The sequence below is a fragment of the Ammospiza nelsoni genome, chromosome 2 (genome assembly GCF_027579445.1).
Source record: "Ammospiza nelsoni isolate bAmmNel1 chromosome 2, bAmmNel1.pri, whole genome shotgun sequence".
In the NCBI taxonomy this organism is placed as follows: domain Eukaryota; kingdom Metazoa; phylum Chordata; class Aves; order Passeriformes; family Passerellidae; genus Ammospiza; species Ammospiza nelsoni.
In genome coordinates this window covers 80,921,078-80,945,052 of record NC_080634.1, presented here as the reverse complement: position 1 = coordinate 80,945,052, position 23,975 = coordinate 80,921,078, and the positions used below count along the sequence as shown (strand labels likewise).

The 23,975-nt window shown below is 41.6% G+C and overlaps 2 protein-coding genes across 7 annotated transcripts in view; one reads left to right on the top strand and one right to left on the bottom strand.

Moving 5' to 3' along the window:
- The window catches only part of GGACT (gamma-glutamylamine cyclotransferase), a 28,090-nt gene extending 23,817 nt beyond the window's left edge, over positions 1 to 4,273 (top strand). For all 4 annotated transcript variants that reach the window (XM_059466068.1, XM_059466069.1, XM_059466070.1 and 1 more), the window contains exon 2: positions 987 to 4,273. In XM_059466068.1, the coding sequence (XP_059322051.1) occupies positions 1,004 to 1,477 (474 nt within the window). In that variant the 5' untranslated portion in view covers positions 987 to 1,003 and the 3' untranslated portion in view covers positions 1,478 to 4,273. The remainder of the gene's footprint in view (positions 1 to 986) is intronic.
- Positions 3,969 to 23,975, bottom strand: part of PCCA (propionyl-CoA carboxylase subunit alpha) — a 274,780-nt gene continuing 254,773 nt past the window's right edge. For all 3 annotated transcript variants that reach the window (XM_059466064.1, XM_059466066.1, XM_059466063.1), the window contains 3 exons: positions 19,855 to 19,995; positions 7,625 to 7,702; positions 3,969 to 4,360 (listed from right to left, as the gene is read on the bottom strand). In XM_059466064.1, coding sequence (XP_059322047.1) covers positions 4,292 to 4,360; positions 7,625 to 7,702; positions 19,855 to 19,995 — 288 coding nt within the window. In that variant the 3' untranslated portion in view covers positions 3,969 to 4,291. The remainder of the gene's footprint in view (positions 4,361 to 7,624; positions 7,703 to 19,854; positions 19,996 to 23,975) is intronic.

Sequence of the window (23,975 nt, the reverse complement as noted above, 5' to 3'; positions counted from 1 at the left end):
TAAATATTTCTTAAACTTGAAATACATTATTTAATAACACTCTTTCCAAGAGGAGCTGCACAGGCTCCTCTGATGTTGGGTGTCTGGCCCAGCCAGATGACTACTGTGGATGAGGCAGCCTCTGCCCAGTCAGTGACCACAGGAAAAATGTGGGAAAACATCACAGTGCAAGAGCTGCTTCTACCCTGCAGAAATGATGGAGGACAAACACAGCACAGTGTGAAAAAATAATGCAGGAACTATGAAGGTACCTTTCCCCCCCGTTATGTTTCAGTAAAGCCAGTCTTTTACCCCATTCAAACCAATTTTGAGTATTTCATGCTCACAGACACAACAAATGGTCGTTCAGGGTCTGTTTTCAAGAGGGGGCTCACAGATGTGCAGACCAGCTGCTTGAGGTGATTTAACACTTGTGTGGGGAAGAGAGGAGGAACACAGCTTTACCTGGTTTCGCTGCCAGCAGCCCTGGCTTCCAGTTTCTCCCTTGGCCCCACAGCTTGCTGTTCAGCATTTGTCTGTCACTCAGTAAGCAGGACCTTGATGCTGGCATTATTGCAAATGCACCAGCACATCCATGAGATGACTCCACACCAGGTTACCCTTGCTTTTGGGGAGTCACTGACCATGACACCACACACTTGCTGCAGCACAGCTCCCATAACAGTGAGAGAGAGAAAAAGTAAGATTTAGAACTTTTCCTGGGGGTGAGGGATATGTTGGCTGATGTTTGGGATTCTTTAGACAATGTCATTTGGTTACAGCAAAGAACTGCGAAAGGCTGACTTTTCCGGTCTCTGTTTTTCACTGATGCAGTTGTCTGAAAAGTTTCAAGATACTTGAATTGAGTATGATACTTAAATGTGGTGCAGGACTACGAGACCACTTTTGCACGTGCCAGAACAGCCTTTTGTGCAGGCAGTGCCCTGGCAGGGCCGTGGCTCTCCAGAGCACTGGCCCTGTGGGTAATGAACCTCTTTGTCTTCCAGCTGCTTTTGCAAGTACCATGGCCCGTGTCTTCGTCTACGGCACGCTCAAGAAGGGCCAGCCCAACTACAAGCACATGATCAACACGGCCAAAGGCCTGGCGAAATTCCAAGGAAGGGGCCACACGGTGGAGAAGTACCCGCTGGTGATTGCAGGGAAATACAATATTCCTTACATGCTGAACATCCCGGGGACAGGCCACCACATTGCCGGGGAGATTTACTCCGTGGATGAGCAGATGCTGCAGTTCCTGGATGAGTTCGAAGGCTGCCCAGACATGTACCAGCGCACCCTGATGAGGATCCAGGTGGTGGAGTGGGAAGGGAAGGGCGGCGCGGGCGAGGCGCGGGCGGCGGCCGACGGCGTGCTGGAGTGCTTCGTGTACAGCACGGCCACCTTCCCGCCCGAGTGGGTCGGGCTCCCCTACTATGACAGTTACGACTCCTCGGGGCAGCACGGCCTGGCCTACGTCCTGCGGGAAAGCCGGGAATAGGGACGGCAGGGGCCGGCCTGGCCGCAGCCATAGCGCCACGCACGTGTTGCTCGGTAACCTTTCCAGGAAAGCTGTAATGCCTTGTTATTAAATGCAGGAGCTCTCGTAACCTTCCCAACCCAGGAGCCTTGGCGCTAGTGATGCAGTCCTGTAGGCCCGGAGCTGCAGACTCCTCCCCAGGCAGGCAGTGTCATCCTGGCCCCCCAGCCTGCTGCAGGTAACTGGGTCTGCACCAGGTGTAAAATAATCACACACGCACACCAGGTCTGGGGTCTAACTCTTCCCTCAACTTCCCCCTTTGCCTTGGTGCATAATAATGGAGGTCAGTGAAAGGTAGAGGAATGGATTAATTTTTTCCCCTGAATTGACAAAATTTGAAACTGATTTAAATGTCTGCAAAGTAAAGCACAACTCCTATTGAATATTGACTTGTAATGGGTTTAGTAGGCTACTGCATGTAAACAGGGAAAGTTAATCAGATAACTTGGTGCTTCTAGACAAATAGGAAATTGCTGGAGAAAATGTAAAGATTATTCTTAAAGATTATTCATTGCAATGGGTTTTTTTCTGAACTGGAAAGGTGTATTTTTAAACCATGTTTAGTTTCAAAAGGCATTGTCAAGAAATACTGAGAGAATAGAAGAGAGTTACATTTAAAACTGTATTTTTAATTTTATATTCTAAGCACTTTGGGTTCTGCTTCTGTTCACTGCGTGACTGTAGGATTTGGGGATGTGTGTGTGTGTGTGTGTGTGTGTGTGTGTGTGTGTGTGTGTGTGTGTTTGTGTGTGTATGTGTTTGTGTTTTGGGGGCTGTTAGGGACCAGAAAAAGCTAATCTACACTGGAGCCATTGTGAGCACTTACTGTCAAGGTGACTTTTTGCCAAGCATTTTAATGCAGAACTTCCAACCATATGCAAACTGAGTTTCCTAAAGGGGGGGAATTGTATATACATTATAAAAATATCCAAAGGACCTGTATTGTGATTATTGCAACATTTAAATTGGGAAAAATATATTTAAAGAAGTCTGTTGTCCTCTTGACCCAACCAACTGTGCTGGTTTCTGTACAATCTGGAAAAACCATGGCTTTCTGTTGTTACACTCCTGTGCCTTATATTTTTCTTCAGCTGCAGTGTTTGGTACAGATAGATTGTAAAGCTGCCAAAGGGAGGGGAACAGGCATTGTATGCCATGCAGTGAGCCAAAGTACCATCAAATGCAGCAAGGATACAACTCAGAACAATATTGTACTTTTGCTTCACTGCCAGTAGCCCTGTGATGGCCAGAGGAGATCCGGGGTAGGGAATCAGCCTAAACTTTAGCAGTAGTAGGCACTGCTGCATCTCATTTAGAAAAGCTTTTAAGTTGCTGCAATAAGCAAAACAAGTAACTTGCTGGTAGAATACTTGTGTCTCTTTACAGTACTTGTCTGTTTAGGGCAACCTGCAGAGACTGAACTGTGCTCCTTTGGGAAGGGGTAAGGTGGCAGTAAGGAGACTTGGAAGGAGATCTGCAGGGTGCCTGCCTCAGTTTCTCCAACTGCAAAAACATTAATTTTCCTGAAAGACAGGTACTATCCAAACACTCTCCTTCCTCATCTTGATGAGTTTTATAAACTAATTCTCTAAGCAGATCCCTGAATTACACATTCCCCCTCAGCCATGTGATGTAGTTAATTAGCAGTGTCTCAATAACAGGAAGAAAGCCTCTTCAGTCAGAAGTTTTAAGCAGAATCAAACTTTCCTGGTTGAACATGAATCACCAGCCCTGTCACCAACTGTTTTCATCCTTCACCTTCCAGTAAAGGGCCCAGGCACCTCTGGCCAGAGGGTTTCTTTCTGGGAAGTAGCAGGACACTGCACATCCTGGGCAAGAAAATGAGAGCAGGCCTGCTCCACTCTGGGGCAGTGGCCAAGGTCCCTTTGTCTCCCTTTCCTGTAAGCATTCAGGAGGAGGCCTGGTCTGAGGGACAGCACATGCTCTTAGCAGTACCTTGGGGCAGCTGAAGACCTCTGAGAACAGTGCCAGCTCCTGTAAAGGCATCCAGTAATCAGTATCAAGAAGATGGGGGTGGGGAAATTGAGTATGGAGTTTGAATATAAGAAGACAATTCCCTTACAACTTTAAATGAAAATACATGACAAATATCTGCACTAGCAAAATAAAGCCTCTAAACTGTAATTTAAATCCAATCTATACAAAGCATTAAAAATATAATAATATAGAAGTATTTAAAATATAAGTAATTATATAATAATTTATTATTAGTTAATAAGTAATAATTCAATAAATATATATCCCAATTCAAACTAAATCTGATCAGAATTTAAGCCATTGGTGGTACTTGTGCAGCACTTATACAGAGTAAAGGAGAACTGCTCAGTTTGCTCAGTGGTTAATTTTTCATTCTTGCCAGCCATTCTGTACAGCCCGGCTGGGGCCTCAAACCAGAGACATTGCTGTGGAGAAGACAAATCAAATTTTGGCCTTTGTTGTGTTTTCTTTTTTTTTTTTTTTAAAAAGAGGCTTTTCCTGTTTCAAAGCAGAAATGGTATTTTATTGATTTTATTTGATCCTGAAAAATCAAAGCATTACAAAGGTTATGTACAAGTATTTCTGGAAGTAAAAATCTGGGATCTGTTGCCAAGATTTAACATCTGTGTTTGCTGTCTTAACCACTGATACAGTAAATATGCCTGTATAAAATCTTGTGCATAGTACTGTCTGTTTTCTGTGTTGAATTGTCTTAATGTTACTTTACAGATAAAAATAATAAAGGCTTAGTTAATTCAATAGTGTGGAGGCAACCTTTCATTCCAGTTCCACGAGCAGATCTTCTTCTCCAACGGTGTCCCCAGCTTTGCAGTGCACAGCTTTTACCTGGGGTACAGAAACAGCAGAATTTAAACCCTTCCTCGATAGCCTGGTGAGATAAATGGCTTGGCTGATGAGGTTGGTATTGCACAGAGCACTGTGTCTGCATGCACAGGGTGGTGGCCACTGTGCATCTGAGGACACCCCAGGGACACAGATCCACCTGTGCTGCCAGGGCCTCGAGACAGTGCTCAGAGCCCAGCTGAGTTTTGAGGACCAGTGCTTGACAAATGGTGTCCAGCCCCATCAGGGTATTCAGGCACCTACCATTAGGTTTGCTTGCAACAGAGGTGCTTGAAGACCTGAACATCAGCTAGAGATGCCACTTTTTAAAATGAAAATGCACCTTTTTTCACCTGGTTGCACTGCTGTTTATTTGTTCTAAATAGAGGACAGGCTGATTCTTCAATACTCATGTTGGGATGTTGCAATGAAATATTCCACCATTTCTTTAATTACAGTTTTCAAATATAGCAGAATCTTGGAACTGCAGCCATGAAGTGGGTTTGGTTTCTCTCTATCTCCAGAGAGTTGGGATAGATTATTCAAATCTGAATTGGGATCCTTTAACATAACTGAACTCAGCAAAGGGCTGTCACTGTCAAAATAAGTGCAACTATATCTGTAGATGAATTACATGCTGCCATGCAGATTCCTGAATTTTAAAACACAAATATCTTACACTAGTCCCTCACATCCTCTATAAAAGGCTGCAGCATGTTTGAATTCCCTTTCAGCACATGAAGCAATAGAAAATACTTGAAGCTGTATAGAGCTTGTTTCCAGTATTAAATCAGAGCTCACACTGACATGCCCAAATCCTTGTTCAGCAGATGGCTCATTTTAATCACCCAAACACTACCCTGGGCTCCTGAAGGAAATGCAGAGCATAGCCCAAGTACAGGCTATGATAGACATGCTGTTGCCCACATCCATGTTTGCCAGTCTGAGGCCACGAGAGCTGTGAGCAGGTCTCTGTAGCACAGGCACCCTCACAGCACCGCTCCAGAAACGATGCTGAGCACGGGCAAAGACAGCGTCACACGTACAAACAAGGCCTTTATTTTAAATCAGTAGCTGGGCAGCATACCCAATTGCTGAGCCTCAATCTTCTAGGAGATGAAAGCAGTGTGAAAAACATTATACCCCTTGCTTTTCTTTTTCTACAAAGCCAAGGTTCAGCAAACACCAGAGTTAACCAGTGTTTCAAACTCCCCAGCAATTTCTGCCGTGCAGTGGGGCTGGCTCCCTGTGCTGACCCAGGCGCAGCTGTCCTGGAGAAGACAGGAGGCTCACCAGCTCATCTCCAGGTTTCTCTCATTTTTAAGCCACCTGCAGCTGGAGTAAACTCAAAGTAGATAAAAACAAGCCACGTTTCTCACAATTACAAACAGGAAGCTGGGGTTTGATACAGAGAAGGAATTCAAGTCAGGAATGAAAATGGGAACGTCTTCCAGCTGAAGACAAATGAACTGAGTTTCAAAACACAGTTTCAAAGCATCAAAACATGGACTAATAGCCTGTGCCAAACATCCCATTCCTGTGGAGAGGCCAAGTTATTTTAGCACTCAGAGCCATGACTTTGCACTGCAGTACAGGATGAATTCTGTTTAGCAGCTTCATTTCTACACAGCCCAAAACCTTTGTGCTTATTCAAATTCTTAACATTCTAAAGGTCAAATAATGCACTTGCTATTAAAATGGGCACACCAAGGGGACATTGCAAGGCACACAGGAGGCCTCCTGAATGGCCTGAGCACCTTCCACCTTGGAGGATTAACAAACCAAACACACGTTTTATGTGGCATCTGTACTGGGTGAGTGGGAAATATTTATTATTAGGAGAAGTGCAAGCAGGATGGTAAGGAACAGATCCATGGATTGCAGAACACCTTGGTGGGAAAGGGAAGATTAAGGTGAAAAATAAATGGGGTGGGTGGGAGAGGGAATGGCATTTTAATTACAAGTTAAAATCAGTGGATGCAAAGAGCAGCAGTAAGGGGTTAAATAACGGCAGATGAAAATGAAATGCTTGGAAATACTAATCAAGTGAGAAAATAAATTATATAGAAATTAATGCATGAAATAAAATAATAAAGTGGCAATGTTAGAGCAAAAGGAACGGGAACATACTCCTTCTCTCAGTATTTTTTTCTCTTGAGACCCAGTTTTGCACTGGATGCACTGGAAGAGGCAAGTCTGGGACCCAGCCTGGGTGACAATCTTAGAGCTGTGCCAAAAAAGCCTTTCTTGTAAACACACAAACAGTCCTTGGCATTGAGGGCCATGCTGAGATGTCAGCGAACCCTGCCAGCGGCAAACCCCGTCCCTGCCTGCAGTCAGGCTCCCTGCTGCCTCCGTGTGGGCTGAGGGCTCCTGCCCTGGGCTTTGTGCCTCAGACAGAGCAGAGGGGCTTCACCCCAGCAGAGATGGGCTTGGGCAGGGTAGGAAATCAGCAATGGAGGAGAATATGAAACACAGATCCACACTGTGCTCTCCCATTGGAAAGGATGGATCTGGGGCCCACATCTTGGTGATGGTTTCAGGCTGTGAATTATAATCTGGCACAGGGATGCTCTGAAGTCCCAGCTTGAGGTCTGGCAGTCCTCAGACCAGCTCAGGTTTAGGGCATGCTCTTGTCACATAAGCTTAACCAGTTCCCTGCCCAGAGTGCTGGTTTTAGCACATCTTACACTGCAGCAAGTCCCAGCTCCAGGGCTGCAGTGCTGATCCCTCAGAAGCAGGATAGGCTAATACACAGCCTTGCAAAGCTTAACAAATGGGCAGATGTGGCTTGATACTTAACAGTCACAATAATAAAATAAAATTGCTGTTTTCTCCCGCCTGCAAAAACACTTTCTATGCCTTGTTCTGGGTGGGTTTTTTAAATGAGAAATTATTTGCCATTAAATAATTAACTGGCAAAGAGATCTCTCTTTTCTGGAAAGATGAAATTTGGAGAAATGGTCTTCAACACCTTTCAATTCAACTTGGCATTGTAACATCACAGAAAATAAATCATTTAGGAGAAAGAGTTATATGAATTTCCAAAGCCAGTAAAACTATTTCCTGCTGTGCTATCTAAGGCTCGGAACTACTTAACAGCATTCACAGCAGATGCAAATGTTACAAAATTAAAGACACCTCACTTTGAAAGACTTACAACAATCAGACTTAATTCCTTAACAACCAGAATCCTCCTTTTTTCCTTTTAAAATTCTATCCTGTTGACAAGTTGCATATGGTTTTAAGTGACCTAAGGTGGCTTACCTTGCCTGTTTTAGCAGCAATCATACTGTTCTGCATTTTCATTGCTTCAATTACACAAATCTCTTGACCTTCCGAAACCTGATGAAATTCAAGCAGTACAAAATGAGAATAGAGGATTCAAAATGTTTTAAGTGTGATGATTCTTATGGAAAATAAAAGGATTATTTCATTAAATGCTATAAAGACTTTGATGACACAAGTCAAGTCAGCCAGTTACACAGTCACAACACAGATGACAATCACAAAATTGGCAGCAAAATAAGGGGGGGAAAAATCAGCTGCTTAAAACTATTACCCCAGGCAAACCTGAAAGGCTCCTCTCCCATCCCATCCATTCAGCTCCAGGTTCCACAGTTCACACCACCACAGTTCAACATCAATTAAATGCAGAGCAAAATCTAATTTGTGCATTTTTGGCCAGGGAACTTCTGCTTTGCTTCCCTGGTGCAGGGCCCACAGATACTCATACTGATTCAGAAGCCAGAAGTTCCTTGGCAGGTGTCGGGGGGAGCTTGGGCTGGAAGGTCCAGCAGTACCCAGTGGGCTGATGCTGAGGAGAACGTGTCACCTCTGCACCTGGCAGCCTCTGATGGTGGCTGGTGACTTTGGACTGACAGAAAGGAGCTCATCAGTGAGGAGCCACCAGCTCTCATCCACAGGGGAGGCACAGCAGAGACAAACTCATCACTTTCACCACAGCTCAGAGCTCTTCATAGGAAACACTGAGGCTTCCTCTTTCTGTTTGTGTCCTGCTAGCAGGCATGTGCAAGCTCAAGGTCACCAGGAACCCACTGGGCTGCTCTGCTGGGCTCCCTGTGCCTCCCAGTCAGATCCTCCCTCCAGTGGATCACTTGGACCACCTTGCACAGAGGAAACTGCTGCTCAAGGCTTGACAGTGGCTCTGGAGGCTGCCTAAACAGGAGAGGCAAACAAGGGACTTGGAATTTACCCAGTGTAACCCAGGGATCAGCTGGTCATTCCCCAAAGACAATGCATGCCAGGGAGGAAGGGTGCCAGGACCTACATGGCAGGATTTAGGACCTGTACACTCCTATGACATGCCTGGTTCTAAGCACCCACTGCAAGTCTTTTCATTGGGCTCTTTTGCAGATGGAGTCTGCTATTCCCTCATTAGCTCAGCAAGTTTGGGAGGCTTTCACTCTGATGTCCAAGTTTCATGAAACAGGGTAATCTGAAACCTGCAGAAATCTGGTTTATGCACTGTTATATGTGCCAGTGCCAACAAAATGTTTGTTTATATACACATAGATATATTTCTCTAATTATATGTAAAATGAATAATACATATTTAAGAGCAAGTGTGTACCACTTAGGAGGAATATACTAACAGACAGATGTGAAGTCAGAGATCAAATGTACATTGAATGAAGAACTTTCCAAAAATTTAACTAAACCTATTTTTTCACTAACTCACTAAAAAGCACTGATATCTACCTATGGATTCTGAGCAAAATAAAACAAAACCCATTGGATTAAAAGGTGCTTACACACCCTTTTTCCAAAAGATTGGCAACAACAGTATGAGATGTTTTGGGTAAATATGGGTAAATATGGAAAGCATTTGCTATGGGAATATGGTCTACTAACTGAATACAGAGAATAACCAAAACCCAACACTTACCCTGCAGAAATTCCATCCTGAGCTTCAGGCAAGCAGTTAAGTCATTAGCAGGTGTCCAATTTGGTGAATAGTATCAAAGACTTGTTATTTCCCCTCTATTCCCTTTCCCTGTCTTTTGTCTCCTTCCTTCCACACCTGCTGCTCTGCCTGCACCTTGTCCCAGCAGCTCACTCTTCCTTTCCTTTCTTCTCCTCCTCTCCTTTTCCCTACCTCATTACTTTTCTTCCACCTGCTCTGAACTTTCCAAACACTGAGGTTATGAGGAACCAATGAATGTCTACTTTGGATTCAAAGAGAAGGAAAGAAAACAGGCAGGACAGTTTATTGGAAAAGGTTTTTTTTAATAATGCTATTATTAAAATATGCATTTCAGAAACAACTTTGCCACCCTCTGGTTAAGCTCTGCTATCAGAGAGGCCTGATTACAAGGCCACAAAACTCTCTCCTCGAGCAGTTACATTTAACTGTGACATGGCTTCATCAGAAGGATGGTGTGCAAATGAACCACTTAGCAGTTATCTAAAGAGAGTCTGGAAACACATCTATGGGAAAAGTACAGAATTGTCTCAGTAGATCAAAAGTGTGGTGCTAAAATGGCAGGAAGTGTTAGTGATTGTGGGATGGAAATGTCCCTTGATCTGAATTTCTTCTCAGTTTCCCCTCTTTCTCAAAAATCAAGTTTTTGTGTTTTATATAATGCATGGTGGGGGTTGATGACAAAGGACAGTGTCTGGGAAGGAAATAACCCCCTCAGCTCACAAAACTTATAGTCCAAGTATCCAGTTAACATCTAGTCTTACTAATTTGAAAGGAAGGAGGCACTTTCAGCAGGTACCACATGTGAAAATGCTGTGGCAGTGCTTCTGATGATGTGCAATTTGTTGAAAATTATCTTGGTGCAAGTGTCACTTATGCACAGAAGTTTAATTACTGTTCTTATGTTAAACCTTTACAGCTCCACTCATTGTGTTGAAAAGCGACAAATCCTAAAATTAGGCACTTGTATCTCTCTTTCCTCTTTTTCACTCTTTTGGGCATTGTCCAATTTCTTTCATTCTATAATTGCACATTTCATTTTGCCTGTTATTTAGCCTGCAAATGAAAACTGCAGAGATGTATACAAGTTCTTGCTGTCTAACTTATTTAAGGATTTATCTGGACCATTTTTAATGCTGTATTTTCATTCTATAATTTATTTCTTTCAGTGGATGGTAAACCAGTGAAAACCACCATCTTTACATTTCCATTTAGAGAGGTCTCAGTGATGACCCAAATCTGTCAAAACAGGCAACTAAAATCAAACAAAAAAAATCTCATTTCTTTGAACCGAGTAAAGTTAAAAGGGCTCCTTTTCTTAAAAGAAATTAATCTCAGATATCTTTTCCACAGAGTTACACCACAGACAAATCGACCTTTACATTGCTTGGTATATCAAAATAAATGAGTGATTAACTGCTAGACCTGCAGTCTGCATTTTAGCATTTTATTTCTGCATGGTGCAGTTCAAAGAGTGAAAAGTGAAAAAGAAACAGAAAAGAGAAAGAAAAAAAATGAAGAAAAAAGATCCTTGAAGAGGAGAGAAACATCTCGATGCTGCTAACAGTTGCAGTGTGGATTTGGGACCAGTCAATGGTGCTGTTTGGGTCACTCAGGGACTGCACGGTGGCTGTTCCCTCCGCTGGCCAGAAGGTTACGCAGGACAGGGAAGTGTCTCCGGTCATTTCCCAGCCAAGCAACTCACGCCACAGGGTGGAAGCGGGATGTGGGCAGCAGCAGGGCCGACCTGCTCCCGTTGCACCTACGTGAGCAGCACACAGACCATCCCCAGCCAGAGCTAGGGCTCTCTGCAGCTCAGGAGCACGAGAAGACGGCGCACAGCCGAGGGCACGGCTAGCACGGGATCTCTGTGAATATGGTGCACTTTCTGCAGACTTTGGTGCGTCATGGCATAAAGACTTAATGATTGTGACAGGACGTCTCCCACGTTAGGCTTACAAAATGGTCACAAGCCCCACAAGTCTTTCTGATAAACCCAATGGGCGCTGATGCATTTCCCCACTCTCTGTCTAATTGGTGTAAAGTTTGCAGACCTGAATCACGGATCTTTTATCCAGCTTGCTGCGTCCTCTCCTTTGACACGAGGTCAGGGTTCACATTCGCATCCGATTATCGAAGTGGCACTCATTAACCGGCAGCCTGCCTCGCACCAAAATGAGCTCCCTGCAAGGGGAACTCGGCCCATTTACTCAGCAGATTTCAGCATTTTAAGGAGGCCTGAATGTCACACAGTATTGCTACGTTTTGAGGAGTTTCAGACATCTCCAGCTGATGATTAATTGTGAGTGATGGGAAATAAAATCCAGTAAAGCCAGCTGCTTGCCATGGTCGGCAAAATTACTATAATGGATATAGGCTGCCAATTTTCCAGTTTTACTGGCAAGTCTTCCAAGTGTAATTAAGGGAAGTTATAAATGATATGGAAATCTATCAAGTCCCATTTATTTTCAGAGGACTCTTTCCCCTGAGACTTTTATCTTCAAGCTTATAGTTTGCTTTGTTGTGCTAATGATTTAAACCACTTCTTATTTCTGATTAAAGCCCCCAATATCCTTCACAAGAAGTTAGATCCACTTTATTCAGAAGGATTTAAAGAAACAGAAGCCTTTTTAAAGTTGTGTTTGTAAGCCATGCTGAGCTCCCACTTCCTCTTTGGAGGCATAACAGAGCATCCTCCATCTTAGGCACCTCACTACCATCTGGATTTCTGCTTCTGACAAACTGGGGACTGGGAAGGATTTGGTGGGGAAGAAAGGAGAGAAAAGACTTTATTTATTAAAAAAATAAAATTTAAAAAACCCACCAACAACAAAACCCTATCTTGCCTCCCAATCCTAAATCCTTCAAAAACAAAGATTGTAGGTGCTGCTTAGACACCAGGCATTTAGCACAGAGTGGTGTTGCTCACTAATGTTGTTTGATTTGGAATAAAAGCATGAAAATGATGTGCAAAGGCCTAAAATTGGAGATGTAAAGGATGACTGCACAGTATTCCATTTCTCAATTTCATCCTTCAGAGCCACAAAATGGGGGTGATACAGTTACTGGATGAGATTTACAGTAACAGCTGTGGTCTTCCCACACAAGGGAGGACCTTCTAATGGGCTAAGGTCTGTTTTGAACAGACGGGGAGTAGCAAAACAAGGTTCCCTATTAAGGGTGTGCAGTAATATTCCTGATAAAGAAAATGAGTAGTGGTAGTCAGATTGCTCAAAAAGACCTAAATCTCTTTTCACTGTTAAAAAAAAAAATACTAAAGCTATTTTAGAAAGTGCTAACTGCTAAATAAATGAAAGACATGTAAATGTAAGGGTTTGTTTTTTCCTTAATCTCCTCCCCACAAACTGTAAAGAATGCATAGGAACCAGTGCCAGGGGCATATGGCTTTCTCCTGTGCTGAACATTCATACAAAAGACAGGTTCATCAGTCATTGGAGTATCTGGATAAAAAATTAGCTCCTGATGGATGGTATTTAGAGCTTACCTGCTGCTAGTACATTACCAGAGAAGCACAGGTTTTGAAACCCACATGACATTAGAAACTGCAGACCATGAAATACCCCACGTGCAGGCGCGCTCATAATGTACGCCAGGTTATACAAAATAAGAAATAAGCTATTTAAACCCTCTGCCTAAAATTGGGCCCGCTGCAAGGAACCCTGGGTCAGCCCTACACAGGCCAATTAATGCACAGCATCTGCTGTATAGAAGCCGTGCATGAAGCACTTCCGAATGATTTCAGCAATTAAAAGAAAACTGTTTCCTGCCTGTTTTGACAGCAACTGTTTCAATGCAAGAGTGAGCACCAAATCATTGTGTGCAGCTGAAAAAATTAAGTCTCTTTTTTTTATCTTATGAAAAGGAGGTGGGAGGGATGAAGATTTCTTACGGAATCGGATCGTTCTTTTGTTGTCCGACATTCTGTGTTTTTCTGCCAAATTAGACAGAAGGCTCTGAGGGTTTACGGGGCCCTCTACAGTATCACCTTCTGCTGCACTGTGGCTCCCTAAAAAGACGGATCAATATCAACCCTGCTGATTTGCCTACAAAAGTGAAAATCCCTCAATTACATTTTTAAGACCATTATATTTAGAACACAGGTGCTCTGATGCGGAACATTTTTAAGGCTCTTGGAGCTGAAGTGGAAAAAAACAATGCGAGCCCAAAGCAAATACGAGCTTAGATTTGGTTTAAAGTGAAGTGAGAGTTGTGTTTTATTGTTATCTCCTTCCTCATATTTGGAAGACACCAGTAAACATCACTCACAATTTCCACTATTCTGCAGCTTAAGTCCCTGTTGAGCCTTTTAAGTGAAAAGGGACAATGCAAGATAGTGCCATATGAAAGAGAGTTATCCTCTCTTGTAGCCTTCTGCAAAATAACTGCAAACATGCACCTTGTTTGTGCTTGTGCAAAATCACTGAGCAGTGAGTAAAGTATGCATTCACTATTTATGAAGATACTGGGAATTTTGTTTGTTTATTTGTTGTTTAAATTTAGTCCATGCTGGTATCATTCCCTTCCCAGATATTTTTCTCTCTGACTTACTGGCAATCTGGCAGCCAGCATCCAACAAGAAAACAAATCAAGAGGAATTGGATAAGCAACAATTGCAGTTCCTTGGGATTGTCCATTACCATGTAAAATAATTAGTGCAAGTTTTCTCTTCTTTCCAAATTAACTTTGAAACCAGAGCTACAGAACTGCAAATATAATTAGCAGCAATTAATAGTACTTGACAAATCATTACTAAACTTTTTTTGCCACACTCCTTTAACGAATGAAGCTGAACATAGCACATCCCACATCTTCTGACCTCTGACTGAAGGTCACTGATGTCCCCCTGACAGCAATCAGCACTGGTCATTGCACTCCCACTTATCCAAAACACGCTGCCCCAACTGCCTCTGCCATCCCAGGGCGCTGGGCAAGTGATATTCAGGCAGAGCACTTCTGGGGCTATTCTTCTGCTAACTCAGCCTCATCTCTACCAATCAACTTTTTTAGTAACAGCTAAAATGTTGTTTATTACATGAAGAGGCAAAGCACACTAAAATAATAATGAAAAAATTATATTAATTCTTCTCAAAGGATTGGTAACTTTTTTTCTCCTAGGAGGAAACGAATAATATTCACTATTTCTAACTTATCATAATCGGATTTCCTTCTTTATTACACTGTACTGGAACACAATTGCATAAAATATATAGTAAAATTTTTTCAAGTCAAATATGAAAAATACATTATGAAATATTATTACAGTTTTTTTTTTTCAATGTAACTACAATTATTACTCATGGCCCCACGTAATAAGAATGGTGATATATTTAATTCTTTTTTTCTGGATATTCTACAACCATGAACATTTCCTGTTTACCAACAGGGCTTTTTGGCCCAGAAAATAAACCCCAAGAAAATTGTCACATACACAGAACCATAAAAACGATGCAAGGTTTGTACCATATTTTGTCAAGTTTGCAAATTCCCTTCAACTGACAAGTGGAGTTTATATTTGCTCTGAAGAACAGGAGCGACGAAAGGAGGGGAAAGGAAAGAAAAAGGGAAGACAACAGTAGAAAAAGAAAACATTCATACACAAGAGAAAAATAGTATTTGAATTAAATAATATCTTACTAAATTATTGCTACCATATTTATCCAAATGGAATGTGAAACTTAAATACATTTTTTCTGTTTAAATCTGGATCTTGTTTCCCTGCTATAAATTCCAATTAGTATAAGATTTGAAAAGAGGGGTTTTTTTAGGATTTTGAGGTCTGAATGGCAAATACAACTTTAAACAACACACAACTGCCTGATGGCAACAGGTAAGGTTAAAACATCACCTTTTCTTTCACATGAATGAATGAGGAAGTGATAAATAGAATTTAGAAAGCTCTTTTGTTTTGCTTTTTAGTAGCGAGCATTTCAGCAGTAGAGGTCAAACAAAACATATTTTCCCATAGCAAAAACTTAACAAGGCTTATGAGATGGAAAATCATGAATAAAGATTTTCTTAAAAACTATTCTTCTAAAGAATAACAAGAGGAATTGAAATAAAATGCATGCAGCTGAACTGAAAGATGAATGCAGTTTAAAACATTTTCTTTAATTACTTTTAAAAGGTGGAAACACAGTAGTGTCTTTCCTAAGTTATACAACTAAAAAAGCAGCCTTCAAGTTACCCAATTTTGAAATTACTGAGACAATTAGCATCTACATTTAACAGCTGACATTTTGGTAGGAAAAAAAATCATCCCATGAAATATTAATGCCCATAGCTACACTAGCTGAAATCATAAGGAATTTTTATATGAGAAAAGTACATTTTAAAAATAGCTTGAATGGTGATAATTTATAAATCCTGGAGTAATCTTAATCTACTAGAAAGAGAGGCAATTTATAAACTTTGGTGAAAATAAATAATCATCCTCTTCTTTTGGCTGTAGTCCTCAAAGACTCAGTAACATTGGGGTGCTCACCCAGGGGTGCTTTCCTTTTACACATTTAAGTGTGGGGGGGAATCATTAAAGTGATTTAGGCTGCCAGGTATTAGGCATTAGCTTATTGACCAATGCTCAGCTTACTAACAACACCTGTCCTGGCTAATGTCAGTAAAAAGGAAAAACAACCAACAGAAACATTCAGCTAAAAGAAAAACACCTTCATATCCCTGACAGACAGAAAACTGAAGAAGCAAAAGCTGTGTTCAAAGGGGAAAATATAGCAAAGGCTGCAAGGCAATCAGGACAGCTAAGATCTTTCTTTGTTGCTGTGGACAGTTCAGACTACCAAATTTGAAATCAGTAGTGGGAACATTTTTGGTGTGTTTGCTTTAGGAACAACAACACTGCTTTACCTGGGCAACCATTAGGATTTCAAGAGCTCTCCCCTCTCCTGCACTTTCAGTGCACAGAATCTACATGCACAAAAACCACACCAAACAACTCAACACAAAAAAGAAGTACTTTCAAGTGCCCACCCATGTCCTCCCCTCTAAGTAAATAAAGGAATTTGTGCAGCTTTAGTAGTTTTTATGGTGCCGTCTTTGCGGTAGCTATGGTGAGATTAGAACCATGTGCAGTGCCATCTCCACACTCTGGCATAAAAATCCTGCTGTGTGCTAGCAGGGCTGGCTTGTGCTGCCACCAGGGTTATTGAAAGCAGAGTGAATTACTTGCCTGGACTCTTGAAGTCCAGTGGTGTCTCTGGCCCATGGCACCATGAGGAACTAAAAAGTAATTAATTCTCCCAAATATAAATTTCATCCTAATGCATACAGTCATTAACAACTACTTAGAAAACAAATACACAAACATTCCCCAACAAGGGATGTATTTCCTATATCAATGGGACTGTGTTATGAGGAATGTAAGCTAAATTTAAATCTTCTTTCCCTAAATAATATTAACCTTCTTTCTAGTCAGCCAGATTTCTGTTTCATTGTTTATGTTGCTTTCTGCTTCTGAGTGCCTTCATTGTGCTTCCAGGAATAACTGAGTGACAACTAATTACAGTCTTCTGATCACATGAAGGAAAATAAAGAAAGTAGAAAGTAACTAAAAACCCAAAGAAATTGGCAGCATCACAAGTTCTGCTTCTCTCTAAATGACAAACAGCACTTCCCCACTGTGTTACTAAAATCTACAGATCATCTTACAGACAAAAGAAAATAAATTCCTTGTATATGCAATATCTTTTGGCAAAAAATGAATTGAAAACTGCTTATCAGACCAGCTGGATAGAGGATGCTCATGCAATCTTCTATCAGGCTTCACCAGACCAAAGCAACAGCAGCCGAAAGAGAACACTATGCTTCAAGTAAAAACAATGACCCATCGAGTGGGGAACACTAACCCAGGGATCAGCACTGCCCCCTCGTTTGGCTGCAGAAACACAAACACCATGTGCTTCACCTGGCCGGGCGCGGTGCCCCGGAGCTGAACCGCGGGCAATCACACGGGTTTGGCCAGGCACACAAAGATGAGGTGAGCCTCTCTTGGTGCTTTTTCACCATTTGTAAAGTTACACCTGAAGGAGGGGGGTGACAGCTCAGCTCCCCGTGCCCCTGACCGCTCTGAGAGCATCTCTGCGAGCACAGGGACTGTGCTGCACTAACACTGTAGTGCCCAGCTCACAGCTCAGGGCCAGCAGCCTCACAGCAGCTCTAACCTGACAGCTTTATTGCCAGCAGCAGCAACACCTGAGGGGAAGAATGGACAACTACCTCACCTTTCCCATTTTTCAGCTGTGCTGTTTTCACCCACCATGCAAATCTGAGCTGCCAAACCCAGTGGCAAGCACACAGAATAGGAGCTGCTTAAATTCCCATTTCTCCAGCGCACTAAAGAAATCAGACTTTTCCCAAGCAGTGCAACAAAAAGAGCTACAGTTCCCTGCCCATCATGCCTTCAGCAGCTGTAGTGGGTGAGCTGGTTTGTGACAGACAGCCAGGAAGAGTAATCTGAATCCCACCATCCCAGTGCTTATTCAGAGCCGAGAGCTGATGTTACCCTCATTCGCTGCCTCGCTTTTTTTCTAACGTTTTGACACTAGTCCTGAAAAGGAAGGATTTAAGCTAAACCCTTTTCAAGAACGCAAATGTGTTTTTTGCAATTAAAGCCACACAATTAGCAATGACAAGCTCAGGTCAGCAGAACATAGATTATGCTGTTCAAATGCTCTGCCACTCAGTGCCTCCAGCAAAAAGCTGCAGGAGAGGAGAAGGGAAAAAAGAAATCTCACACACATTATTTAACAACTTGTGCTCTGATGCACAGCACCACTTGTAGATTTGTGGAGGGAGGTTCATTTATTTATTTACTTAAAATCCCTTAGGCTCTGGCCTCCTTCTCCACTGATTATATTCTTTCAAGACAACAAGAAGAAGTATTCTTCAGGGCAAGAAGGCTGGAAACATTTAGAATTAACTTCTCAAAAATAAATATCAAACAAAAAAGTTTAAAGTCTTAAAATCCTTGACTTAAAAATGTTTTCCTTAATTCTTTACAAAAAGTATTTGCTTACGATCGTTCTCATTCAGCCACTTGTTTGCACCTTGACAAAGCAGATTCCTCTGTCCATGTCATGACACAAAGAATATTTTTAATTGAATACTGCTCTTTTGTTTTAACATATCTAAACTGTGTGCATGCATGTATAGACCATAGACAAGAAAGTTAAGTGTAGAAGCTAAAAGAATTTCTAATTTCTTACCAGCTTAGATCTTTCTCCTTTGAAATGTCTTTATTTCATTACAAACATTGGCACCTACAGATCTTTTACATTAACATGATGAGTCTGTTTTCACTGTATAGACAGAAACAGCCATATATTTTAAAACCAAAGGTGGTATCATAGCAAAATGTAAGCAAATATAGCACTTTGCCAGCATGATCGATGACTGTCACGTAATAAGTGCAATCCTGATTTTGTATTTCAGATCTTGATCCCATTTTTGAATCCTCTTTCAAGAAAATCTAGGTTTCATTGCCATAAATTATGAACCCTGTGACTGAAGCTTCTGTTTGTATCTAAGTGCTACATACATGTTTATGGCATCATTTACTGATGACAGTACTTTAAAATTAATATGCACAACCTGATTCAAATAGTTCTGTGTTTGCTCTCACTACCTGGTTTTCAGTGGTTATGAGACACAAGGGCCTCAACCTTAGAAATAACATATGATACAATGTGGTAGAATTTCATATAAAGCTGAGTTCAAGTCAGTGTTTATACACAACTTTAAAACAAAAATTTGTTTCCAACTCAATTTGAGTAAGGAGGACTGGAAACCCCAGACCAGCATAATCCCTTACCCTTCTGCATGGAAAGTTCTTTCCTTCTCCAAGACAAGAAGATTACCACATGAGCCTGGAAATTCCCAGAATAGAATTCCCAACTCATGTGTTTTGCGAAATGATAACACAGAACTTCTTAAAAAAAAAAAAAAAAAAAAAAAAAGGTTAAGTTAAATATCTATCCCATGTCCCCTTTTTTCAAGTAATATTTTCATTACTTCAGGGCAGAAAATCAACAATTTTCTCCTGCTAGCATTAACAGCTTTTATATATAGATGACAGATAGATAGATAGATAGATAGATAGATAGATAGATAGATAGATAGACAGACAGACAGACAGACAGACTTATGTGAATTTACTTACCATTTTCTTCCTTGATACCTGTCCTGCCCCTCAAGGTATCAAAAGGTATTTGGGATACAAAACCAAGCTATCTCTTTGAGTTTCTGCTGTAAACTTGTACCAGGCTGAATTTTTTTCTTTTAAAGCCGGTTTAATTTGAAATTATTTTCCTTCTTAGTTTTTAAAACTCAAACTAAAAACAGCACACATCCTTCAGCACACCTTATTCTACAGGTGATTACAAAAAAAAAAAAAAAAAGGAACAAAACCAAGACAACAAAAAACCCCACACCAAACCTTGTGACCTGTAGTTTCAGTTGCACCAAGGTGAAATTTCTGTGGCATATATAATGAAAACGCAGATATATAGATCATATTTCTTACCATGTCTCCAGGCTTGACAGAAACTGCCACCACTGTTCCAGGCATGGGAGATCTCAAAATGCTGGAGGTGTCCTCTGCTGCTTTCTCTGGCATGTACTTGCTCAGCTCCGCAGCAACCTTCGTCAGGATTTGCAATTTGTACTAAAGAATAGGAAGAGGACTGGTTTAGAAAACTGTACCTTGGTGAATTCCAGTCAATAGCCTGCATTATTTTATGGCATGTTTTTATGTAATACATCTGTTAGCTGTTCTTCACAGGAGTGTCTAAAAAACACTGTTTGAAATCTTTATTCAAATAGAGTTTCATTTTCAGGATGTAGAAAGAAAAATATGCAACCCCAGTCTGCAGCAAAGTGCACATAAAACCAAAGAATCAAGTACAGTAAGGAGATGTCAGACTCATTTTAAAATTGGGGGGAAAGAGGGGAGATTCAAATTTAAAAACAAAAATGCCTTAATGCTTGCTGCACATTATCTTTGGTGGATAAGGAATATCGAGGGATTCTTTTGCAGTGCAGTGATGAATTGGAAATTGACCTTTTGGGAAAGTCTAACAGACTGTCAATGCCATGACTGATCTTAAACATTATGTTTACCTTTTAAACATTTACCATGTATTTAATGTTTGAAGTTAGTAATTTGTTCAAATTTTGCAATTAAAGCCTAGTAATTCCATTTCAATTCTGATTTTTCATGCATAAGCAGAACAATCAAACCCTGTTGTATTGAATATGCTTTATCTGCAATAAAACCCATTCAGCAGCTATTACATATCTGGAGAAAGTATTCTTTTCTCTAGTATGTTTTATATGGATTAAAATCAGAGGGGAATATGATGACCCTCAGGTGAGAGCATCCCTTTAAACGAAACCCTTCGAAAGGCAAATAAATATTGCCTAAAGTGATTTCGGCCCCAGAGCTTTTAGTGTTTAAAACCTTGCCATTACTTGGCGAGCTCCCTGCCCTCAGACAGACAGACAGAAGGACGGACGGACGGCCGGCACCGGAGGGAGCGCACGGAGCCAGTAGATGGCAGCAGGTCTCTGTGCGACACTCGCGCCTCGCCAGGGCACTCCGAGCGAAGGCCAGCACCGCACTTCATCAATAATTTAAACAAAGGTTTTAATAATAAGCATCCGACGGACGGCATTTACAATTCAAATGCGTATTTTGCTGATGTAAAGTTCAACACCTCGCTTGGAACAGTATGTTTTCCTCCAAAACAATTAGCTATTGTTTTATTAACAATAAAATGTCTTTACTTTTCATTTTTACATGGACAGAAAAAATCCGATATCCTTCTGGTGAAGGTAAAGGGAGACTCTACCTTCTGCTTCTGTAGGAAACAGAACAAGGCATTTAGAAATACATGCAAAAGGTGATTAACTCTGCAGTGACATCTTTAAAATGCAGCTTTCAAAGCCGAGTTAAAACAACGTAACAGAGGATTATCATCCTCCATAAATGGTGTGTGGGCACACAACATTTTGTGAGATGAACAGTGTAGCCAGTCACTCAGAAATACTCACTTTTACCTGGAAACACAGGCAAACAGTTACATGAACCGATCCTGCCACCACAGCCCAGTAAGTGTAGTAAAACACCACAGCGATGCTCCGTGGAGCTGGAAGTAGCACCCCAAAATTTGAGGACCATTCCCAGCCATGTGCCTCGGTCACAACTGCCATGGCACAGAGAAACCAGCACCATTTTGTACGCAGAAAGCAGCTTTAACCCCAAGCCTCCCGCAGGCATCACCATGGCCATTGAGGCTGTGCCACTCAGGATTCCCACCCCAAAGCACAGCCAGCCCTCCCCCAGCTCAAGACACTGCGTCCAGGCTGACCACAGCCCCTTTTCCAGGCTGATCACAGCTCCTTTTCCAGGCTGATCACAGCCCCTTTTCCAGGCTGATCACAGCCCTTTTCCAGGCTGATCACAGCCCCTTTTCCAGGCTGACCACAGCCTCCTTTCCAGGCTGATCACAGCCCCTTTTCCAGGCTGATCACAGCCCCTTTTCCAGGCTGACCACAGCCCTTTTCCAGGCTGATCCAGCCCTTTTCCAGGTGCACATGTGTGAGCACACACAGACACACGCTCCGTGTGCAGGGACACGGCGGGCGATGCCCATGGGAGAATTAGTGACATAAGCTGCAAATAGAATTGCAGCAGTGTGACAAGTCAAATAATAACATCTTATGCATGTTTCTTTACTCTTGAGTGTCTGTTTTGCAATCAAGACATACAAGTGTCTGCCAGTTTCTGAAGGATATGATCCTTAAGTGAAATTACTGTGCAAATAAAAGCTTTTTACTCCTATTAAAATTCATCTGAGTCATAAGTGGCAAGGAAAAAAAGCTTGCAGAGTGTATTCTGCTGTCAATCTAATAAACATTCTGTGTAGAGGGACTATTTATCAAAGATAAATTGTACTTAAAAGTCCTTCATTAAATCTATGGGGGGGAATATAATTACAACAAATTGCACAGTTTCAGTATCCATGGTTGGTGTCTTCTTTGTACTCAAGAGTTTGAAAATATTTTTTTTTTAATAAAAGAAATTTAAAAAGGAAGAATGCAGAAATAAGTTATATTTGTGGACTGTATTGTTGTCTCTTGCAAGAGACTATTTTGGTATGATTTCAAAGGATTAGGTTTAGATACCATTTAGTTTTTTTAAGATACATTAACACTCCTGAGCAGCCCAATTTCAAAATTTGAACTTGAAGAGAAAGCCAGACCTTCTGCATTCATCTAGGTTACAGTATTTCACAGGGGTTGAAATACAGAATTCCCTATGCACTTCACAACATTCAGCAGTGGGGGAAAAACACATTCCTCAGTATGCTGCACTTTAAAGCTCAGTTCCCCACACCAAGCTAAAATATCCCTACCAAACATTGTTTTTACTATCTTTATAATTTTCATATCTTTTAGATTCCTTTCTCTGCAGGACTCCTGCTTTGCTTGGAGTGAGATGTAAGAGTCAGTACTCTCAAAGCTTTAAAACCCAGATCTTTGTTATTGATGAGCTGTTCCTTTTCCTTTTGTATTTGTTTATTGTTCTTTAGTCTGTTTGGGGGATAAGCAAGTTACTATAATCAAAAAGTAAAAAATAACAACAGTAAACTTCTGGGGAAAGGCCTTTTTTGGATCACAAATGACCTTTCAGAATATAAAAAGACATAGTGCAAAGAAAGGTTCCTTCTCTAAGATTACCTTTGATGTATTTCTGCTGCTGGCTGGACCCCACTAAATACCTGCATAAATATCCCTTTGTGATGCTGCTCCTTATCCCTGGAGAGGAGCTGTGGAATGGGGTGCAGGGTGCTGTTCACTCAACCCAGGTGCAGCTCAGTGAGAGCCACAGGACTCTCTGGAAGGCCATGCCAAACAATGCCCACCAGTGGTGCCACAACAAAGACAATTAAGAAAATACCACATATTTTCATTACATGACGAACGCTGCTGCTATGCCTTTGATTTAGCGAGAACAATGCTGAACATAGGAAGCAGAAGTTTTGATATGCTGCTAACCAAGTACGGATGAGGTTCTGATTTTCTTCCTTTATGCTCAGGAGGAGGAGGAGATGGGAGAAAGACAGGGGCGTAAATTGGGGAAGGTTGTTAAGTTTGAGTTATAAATAGAGACCAGGAGGTTTCCACTGGCCTAAACCAGAAGAAACATTTGTTGAAGTCATAAAGAGATTGCAGGTGCACTCTGAGAGCAGGGAAATCTGCTAGCCATCAGATCTCTGCTGATGAGTACTTGTCACCAGCCACTGCTCCACTCCACAGGGTTTCAAAGCCCAATTCTGCCAGCCAAAGTAAAGTCAATAAAGCAGTACCAAAAGGAGCCATACAGCTTTTGATGGCACAAAACAGGCGTTTCTTTTCCACCAGACCACTGGAGTCCACAGTCAGTTGACAAAAATTATAGTAGGGAAAAGTGATGTTACTTAATAGTTTTCTAAGGGTAACGGCATCCTGTCTGACATCTCTCACTAAATTGGATGTTTATGTAAAACACAAAACTACCTCTTACAACCAAATCTCCATGACAAAAATAAGAACACAAAAAGGTGAAGTAATAGCAATACAGGGTGGGGGCAGGGGAGAAGA